Consider the following 8540-nt stretch of genomic DNA (forward strand, 5'->3'; position numbering starts at 1 on the left):
CAGGCAGTTCTTGTGTTTTTACCTTTGACCTATAGGAGTAAATTAGTAATCTCCAGGTATGAGGGGTATTCCTAAAAGTTTTTTCTTGATGATCTCTTAATTCTCCCACAGCCACAAGCCATAGTACCTGAGTCTGACCCTTCGCTCAGCACACTGCATGTGGGGCGTCTGTGTGTGCGGTTGTCATGCGCCCACCATATGTCAGGGCAGACTGGTTGGCAGTTCTCTGTGGACTCAGTGATCTGTCCTCCACTAAAAGCCATGTAGAAGTCTCTGTTCTCTAACTGGCATGTAACAAGTTCTCCTTTCATTTATATGAGGTTTTATTTCACATAATTTGAATTTATGTGTAAATTTCACATTGTTCTCCCATCTTTGTGAAGTAACTCTTTTATCCTATGAAATGGGCATCTTGTCCCTGGAAACTTTCACCATTCTGAAGTCTGCATCTAGTACTTATATAACCACAACAACTTTCATGGTATTATACAGTATATCTTTCTCCCATCCTTCCACTTTTAACATTACCTGTATCTTTATATTTTAAAATGAGCCTTTGTTTTGCTCAAATGGCAATTTGTTTTTGCCTTCCCCTTTCCCACAGTATTTGTCTTAATTGACTATTTGCATGATCTTATTTCTTCTATTGCCTTATTAGCTGTTCTTTGCCAGTGCTCTGCCCCGCAGCTTCCAGCCACCTCACCCTACCCCCAGGTACCCTTAACTTTTTAAGGCCTTCATACTCTTGGGATCCAGCCATAGAAACCAGGGTGATGGTTAGGATACAGATATTTGTTTGCTTGCTTGTTTTTCTCCCAGGAAGCAGTTCTTCAATTATTGTTTGTAGTTCTGAAAGCACTTGTTTCATATATTTTGTCCAGTTTTGTGTTTATAGTGGGAGGATGAATCTGGTCTTGTGTTAATCTTCCGTGACTAGACATGGAAGTCTGAGTGCAGGTTTGTTGTCCCCAGATGTTCTCCTTCGAAGGTTGATGTAATTGAAGGATCAAGCTTGTGCCGTCGTTGGCCCCTGGCTAGTTAGTCTGGTGGTCTCTGCTCACCTTTCCGGTGAGAACCAGCTCTGGGAATGGTGGACAAATGCCAGGCTCAGAGTCAAGTTTCAGCTCTGTTACATAAATCATGAGAGTGTGAAGAAACCACTTCACCTTCCTTCCTTGAAAGCTGGGGTGTCAAGGTCAGCAGGGAAGACCCTTGAATTAGAAGACCTTGCGCGTCACTTGGCTCTTCACACTGCCCAGTGTCAGCCTCAGCCTTGAGCAGCAGCCCCTGCAGCAGTGCTGACAAGTAAAGGAGGAGTGTGTGGTGCATGCTCCACTGAGCGTGTGAAAGATGTGTGTGGAGTCCAAGGCAGAACTCATGGGTTCCATTATTAACGTCTTTTAATAGGACTTCTTCTCCTTACTGGTTGTTCCCCTGCTGTGTGATTCTTGGGTTGGAGCTGGAGGAGGTGATGATAATCTCCCTCCTGGAGGAACAGCCCTTAACCCTAGGATCCCATTCAATTAGGTGCCTTTTGGATGTTGGACAGCTTGCTATTCAAGGTCCCGGTTTGCTCCTCCCAAGAAGATGCGTGAGAGGAAGTAGAGTGGGTGGAGGGCTCAGTGTCCAGCTGCCCCACTTTTGCTAATTGGTACCAGAAATGCTGCTGTCTCTGCGGAGCCCAGCACAGACCTCTGTCTAGTCCTTGATGATTCTCTAGCACAGTATAGTCCATCCTGAGTTAGCCACCGAGGGCCCCATGCCAGGAACTCACGTTAGGCAGAGGGTTGTCAGTTTCCCTGGGGTTCACAGCATGCCCCTCAGTCACTGGCATGACCACTTTAGATAATTTTGACAAAGTCCCAAGAAAGGGACAGCCTCCTTTATCAGGTGACTTATCAGGAAGGGCAACATGCAAGACTCATTGGATGAAGCAGAGGATGTACAGTCAAGAAAAAGAAAACCAGAGTTTACTGTTACGTTAGAAATACTGACAGCTATCTTTTATTACCGAGAGGCACTGTGCTGAATGCTTTTTATGCTGTGTCCCTCAAGTGAAGAGCCTAAAGCTTAGAAAAGTCCTCGCGGACTTGTGGAAGCGGCAGTGGTCAGTGCATCATGGGAGGGGAGCCCAGGCTGTCTGATGCCTAAAGCAGAGCCCCTGAGCTCCGCCCCACACTAGCACTGCCCGTGGGGATGGCCAGGCCCTTGAGCGTGATCCGAGACACACTGCACCAGCCCCTTCATCCTCCCGCCTCAGTCAGTTTCCCCATTGTCTTTTAAGCCCTTTCCAGTTTTCAGTTTTGTTCTGACAAGATGCACTAAATGTTTCAGGCTGAGGAAAAGGCAGATGCACTAAATAAAGAGCTGCTGATGACCAAACAGAAGCTGATTGATGCGGAAGAAGAGAAAAGACGGCTGGAGGAAGAGTCTGCGCAGGTGAGCCCCACTCACACTCCGTGCCTTGCAAATGCTAGAGTGGGAATTCAGCTGCTGGCTGCATGTTGTCACAGGAGAACCTAGAAACAGCTCACTTGTTTCTCTGCAAGGGCTTCTCTTATTGACTCTGTGCAGGATAATAATTAAAGCCTAGGAAGACTGTGGGCAGGCCTTTCTGTGCATTGGCATTGGAGCACAACAGGAGAGTGAGAATTTCCGTCAGAGCACATGCAGCATCAGGGTCCAGCTCTTCCCTGCTCATTCTCCACTGTGGCCCCCACAGAGCTGCCCCCTGCCACAGCCCCAGCGCACCACGCCTGCCTGTCCAGGCCTGGGGAGCAGGGACAAAGCACTTTTTCCGTAACCTGAAGTGCAGGCCTCTGATTAGCTCCTCCCTGGAAGTTTGGATTGTGCACCCGCCACCTTGGCTGCCACCACAGCTGGGGTGGGGGTGCTGGCGGGGAAGAATGCACCACAGGTCCCAGGAGGTGGCCTGACTCTCCCTCTCTCGGCATCAGGAACATCAGGGATGAGTGCTGTTGAGGGTGAGGAAGAAGGTGGGGGGAACAGAGCCCTTTGGGAATCCAGGGAGGCTCAGTACTAAGCAGTTAGTGACAGACCTTCCTTTACTTTTCCCTTTAAGCTTTCACTTTTGCTTTTGTGTGCAGCTGAAGGAAATGTGCCGCCGGGAACTTGACAAGGCAGAATCTGAGATTAAAAAAAACAGTTCTATCATCAGTGACTACAAGCAGGTGGGTTCCTGCACTTGGGCTGGGCTTTGTCCCCTGTGGGTGAAATGTATGCCCTCCAGACCCGGGGCTAACACACTTTGGCTCCAAACTCAGACTCCCCTTATTCTCAATTAAAAATAAAGAAAATATCCCTGTCTGGGAGTACTGTATAAGGATTCAGAAAGACCCATTTGTAGAGTGCCTGGCATGGTGCCCAGCATGTCATGTGGACTTACTAAGTGAAAGCCATGGGATGTTTCGGGGCATTCAGGTTCAGAATTATGGACTTACGTAAGTTTGTAAACCAGTTCCTCTGTGGCCTGATGAGCTTTGAGAACATAACTGGATTGATCCTGCTCCTTTCTGTGTAGGCTCTCATGCTGGCTTGCAGCCTGGCAAGTGTTCAGAAAGCACCGGCCACCGAGTTGCCTCTGCACCGCTGTCCGCTTCCCATCCCGCTAAGCAGCTGCAGCCTGTCTGGCGCTGTGTCCATTCTGCTTAGTATACTCTAGCTGCCACTGCAGAATTTATTCCCAGCCCAAATTATGCAAATGACTGCATTGCTGAAGACAGTGTGGTTTTGTTTCTTTAGATTTGTTCTCAGTTGAGTGAAAGACTGGAGAAGCAGCAGACGGCGAATAAAGTGGAAATTGAGAAAATTCGGGTAAGACTTCCTTTACACTACCTGGTCCGTGTGATGGTCGTATCTGGTGTCACAGGCTTGGGGAGGGGTGTTGATTTCAAAGGGGAAAGAAGCTGAGGAGTTGTGATGTGCTGGCTGGCACAGGGCCTGGCTCAGTACCTGACAGGTAATATTTTGCCTGTTCTCCCTGGCACCTGGAGAGCTCTGGCTTTAGAGCTCCAAGTCCCAGGACCTCCCGACATCACTGAGCAGGCACTCAGTCCATGGCTGCGGTGACGTCTGGCAAGGCAGGGGTCAGGTGCTGTCACTCTGCTCATTCTGTAGAGCCTGCACCACAGCTCATTTCTTCTCTTAACACTTCCAGATGCAAGGAAGTTCACTTTCATGTTTTCCTGCCAGTTGGGGTCTTCTGTAACTTGGCATTATCTGTAAGCTATACACATGTTAGAGTGGTTGTCAAATTTTACAAGAGGCGTAATCTACTGAAACATCCTTTCCTCACATATTCACAGCTCAGTGGACAGGAATGCAGGGAAGTTCTGTGCCCACAGCCGTGTTGACACAAAGCAGTGTCACACCTGCACCAAGATGACACCGGCCCTTGCTGTAATTAGTGTTTAGCAACAAGCACTTAATTTTTAAAAATAATTTATTTTCCAAGTCTAAAACTGTAATAATGGTCTTAAGTTTTGGAAGATAAGTAAATCAGTAGGAAAACCCTTATAATGCTATTACTCACAGAAAACAACCTCTGTCTTTTTCTTCCCTTTCACATCTTGGTGCTGGAAACTGAACCCAGGGCCTTGCATAAGCTGACAAGCCTGGCATGGTGGCACGTACTTGTAAGCCCAGCACTCAGGAGGCTGAGGGAGGGGGACTGCTTGGAGTTCAAGGCCAGCCAGAACTACATAGCGAGATACTGGCTCAAAGAAATCCAAAACAGAAATACCCTGCCACGTGGGTGTATATGCTTTTGGTCTTCTGTGTTGACGTTGACATACAAAGCTTCAGTCGTTCTACGATTAGAGTATGTTACGATGGATGGCTTTTTGTAGTTTCACAGAACATTTTCTTAGAGAAACATGTTTCTCACAGCCAGTGGCATCTTAAGTTTTGATGAAATGTGAAATTATTTGTGACCATATTTTATATACATTTTTGTGTCCTATTTCTTTCAACTAGCATTTAACCATTTTCCTGTGTTATGAAACACTTTTCATAACCCTGTTAGAGGCTGCAGACTTCGGTGAACAAACAACAGGATAATTGCTCCCAATAGCAGTTAAAGTTTACCCTCACCTGTTTTTGTGTCCCTAGTTCTGAAGTGAAGGTACTTAGCATAATCTCACAGCGTCATTTTCTTGGAAATGCAGCTGCTAATCAAGCAAGACAAGGATAGCCTTACTGCTTTTGGTATTTAATACCAGGCAAGCGCTCCCCCAGGAGGCTCTGCAGGTTCCCGAGAGCTGGGCTCAGCCCTTGGCACTCCGCAGAGACGCCCTCACCGGTTCTCCTGCCCATGGGGAGGAGCTCACCGAATCTAAAAACGCCATTCCTCTTGTTTGCCTCTTCACCTGTGACACTTAATTTCAGCAAAAAGTAGATGACTGTGAGCGCTGCCGGGAGTTTTTCAACAAAGAAGGTCGTGTGAAGGGCATCAGCTCGGCCAAGGAGGTTTTGGATGAAGACACAGATGAAGAAAAGGAGACGCTGAAGAACCAGCTGAGGGAGATGGAGCTGGAGCTGGCACAAACCAAGCTCCAGTTGGTGGAGGCTGAATGCAAGATCCAGGTAAGGGGAACATGCAGGTCCAGGCCGAGCCAGACTCCTGGTGTGGGCCAGGAACTCCAGCAATGACTTGGATGGTCTGGGGAAGGTTTTTCCTCTTCTTTCCCCATTTTAAACATTAGTCATACTCCTCGTAGGAGAAGCCCAGGACTTGTTACTTACCAGTGGTTGTTTAATCAGTGTTTGGCCTAAGAATTTGGACTTAGTAATAGTGACCATCAGCGACAAAGCTGGGATCTTTTCAGTAGGATATTCTGGAGAACACATGCTTTATGAAGTGCCAGCTCTACAGTGGGTTAGTAGACAGTGGGTTAGTAACCTTTCTGCACATGAGGACAATCTACAAATGGAGCAATGAGTCCTAGTCTTCTGTTGAGTTGTTTTAAGAACAAAATAAGATTATGTGTAAAAAAGGCCCAGCACCATGATGGAGGCTTCGTAAGTATGAGCTTTCACTGTCCCAGCTCCCATCACTCAACTAGCTTCATAACCTAGGGCACATTTCCCTAATTTATCTGAGCTTCATTCCTGATGAAGAAATCGGGCCTCTCTTGGTCATCCTCACTTTGTATTGCTAGTACTGCCAGCACCAACTGAGCCCGAGGAAAGCATGAAGAAGTGCTGTTTGTGGGAGGAAGCCAGTCCATTGGCAGCTTCAGGCCACCTCCTCCCCGTGCGTGTTCTCTGGGCATCTGCTCTGCCCAGCCCTGTCCTAGCTGTTGGAATGCGGAGATAAGACATGGCTATGGGACCACTCTGCACAATCCTGAAGGGCGTCGCCATGGCAGCAGTTCTGAGCTGTGGTCAGGAATGGATAGGTTTTGCACCTGCAGAAGAGCAAGAACCATGAGCATGCGAGGCGAGGCGAGGTGGTCCCCAGGCAGGCAGTGTGTGCGCCTAGGCTGGGAAGCATCTCAAATGCCGCGCCAAGCGAACTTGTCCTTTAAAGGTTTAGCTGGAAATGAGTGATGTAGTCGAGCTAGAGTATTCGTTATGTCTGGTGTGCAGGAGGACAGGAAAGAGAAACACTCAATTTGGGAGGCTGGCTTAATAGGCGAAGCAGCAAATTTCCCATTTCTTAAATGGGAAAGCCTCTGGATCCCTGGGCCCTGTGGACTTTCCTCAGGCCGTTTTGAGATTGGGGGAATCTCCAGAGGCCTCGCCAGAGTCAACGGCTGAACTCCTGTCTTAGCGTTGCTCTGGGGAGGTGGTGCCAATGATGCTGGAGCCAGGGCCTTGTTTGCTTTGTTCCTTCTGCAGGACTTGGAGCACCACTTAGGCCTCGCCCTCAATGAGGTACAGGCAGCCAAGAAGACCTGGTTTAACCGAACGCTGAGCTCCATTAAGACGGCGACGGGGGTTCAGGGGAAAGAGACTTGCTGAGAGCAGCTGCTGCCTCCAGACACCTTCCGAAAACACCACCTTTTGTTGCCTTCTTTGGCCAGATGTGTGATTCTGTGACATGTCCCAAGACCGGAACGGACTCAGTCGGATGTGTAGACGCATGTGGGTAGGTTGTTGGGCCCGAGCTCCTGCAGCTGGCAGCCTCTGGCCAGGCTCTCCTCACTACTGACACACCGGGCCTGCCGGCTCCGCTGATGCTCCGGACGCATCCGGAAATCACTCCTCAGTGTGACCTCCCAGGCCTCATCCTGTGTGGGTCAACACTTTACCCAGCCTCAAGGCTGAGCCTACATGATCAGAGTTTGGGGATCCTTCAGTGTGTTGATTTTTTTCTAAACCTTTAATTTTTTAAAACGTATACATATTATATATACTGGGAATAGGGGATCAGAAATTAAAATAATTCTTATCTGTAAGTGCCAGCAGAAGGTCCCCAGGTAGACATGGAGAAGCACTTTGTTTTAAATCCAAGGATTTCATAGTCATAGCTGAAACCACCTACTTTTGTGAAACTATGATGCACAGGTTTTTGGTTTGGCATTATTCACACATTTCTGATCAACTCTATGCAACTCTCATAGTTCCTACTATTTCTTAGCATTAGCTGCCAAAACGACTTCACAAAGCTGGAGTGGGTGATGTGGCTGTGAGACTGTGTTAATCACACTGTGGACAAATCTTATTTTGCTTATGTGTCATGTGTACACACACACACACACACACACACCTTTCCTAATACACCCAGTCGACAGTGTTTTAAGTCTCAGACTAGGAGTGCTGATCTGCACAGCTTACTGCCGTGATTATTTGGGCACTTAATTTCACTCAAGGTTCCTTGGGCCCTGCTCTCCTCCGTGCCATCATGGGAGCTGTGAAGAGGCCCTCGCACTTCAAGGCTCCTAGTGTGTGTGCACGACAGGTTGCACAAGTGAGAAAGACTGTGTAAGTGTGAGTGTGCATGTGCCGCGAGGTCTCCGTGGCTGTGGCCTCGTCGCTTCCTCCCTGGCAGGGCCTCTGCCCTCCCGCAGTCGGGCCGGGTCTGACCTCCCTGTCCAGGTGGGCTGCAGATCCTCACCTCAAAGCCGGGGAATGGAGACTTAGCACCTTTTTTAATTAAAACACTTTGACCTTTAATTTATATAGTGATACGCTGACAGGCCATCTCACAGATGATTCATCTTTCCTGCATTCAGAGTGGAGGTGGCTGGCTACAGAGGCACTGGTTTGTATATAACGAAACTTGTTCTGTATCTCTGTCCCCGTTGGCTGTACTAACACTTGCTGCTGAGGTCATCTGTGTAAGGGAGACGAGAAGTGGTGATTCCTCCCCCAGACTGTCCCTCGCCGCTTTCTGTGTCTCTTGTTCAGTTACCAAAACCGCTGTAAGCCCTTCTAATACTAGGTGCGTGACATTGTGCTACGGTAGTTTTGTGTCAACTTTCCAAACTGAAATATAAACCAGTAAAACTGTATTACTATTTCTTTTGTTGGTTTTATTTTAACAACATATTCATTAAATATTTTGGTACAAACAA

General features: G+C 48.0%; 1 protein-coding gene across 2 annotated transcripts in view; it reads left to right on the plus strand.

Moving 5' to 3' along the window:
- Positions 1 to 8244, plus strand: part of Rabgap1 (RAB GTPase activating protein 1) — a 176744-nt gene extending 168500 nt beyond the window's left edge. For both annotated transcript variants that reach the window (XM_010613494.3, XM_010613493.3), the window contains exons 22-26: positions 2335 to 2439; positions 3108 to 3191; positions 3763 to 3834; positions 5407 to 5604; positions 6862 to 8244. In XM_010613494.3, the coding sequence (XP_010611796.1) occupies positions 2335 to 2439; positions 3108 to 3191; positions 3763 to 3834; positions 5407 to 5604; positions 6862 to 6984 (582 nt within the window). In that variant the 3' untranslated portion in view covers positions 6985 to 8244. The remainder of the gene's footprint in view (positions 1 to 2334; positions 2440 to 3107; positions 3192 to 3762; positions 3835 to 5406; positions 5605 to 6861) is intronic.
- Positions 8245 to 8540: the final 296 nt, after the last annotated feature.

This window comes from Fukomys damarensis, unplaced genomic scaffold (genome assembly GCF_012274545.1).
Source record: "Fukomys damarensis isolate Sample0158 unplaced genomic scaffold, DMR_v1.0_HiC HiC_scaffold_36, whole genome shotgun sequence".
NCBI classification, from domain to species: Eukaryota; Metazoa; Chordata; class Mammalia; order Rodentia; family Bathyergidae; genus Fukomys; species Fukomys damarensis.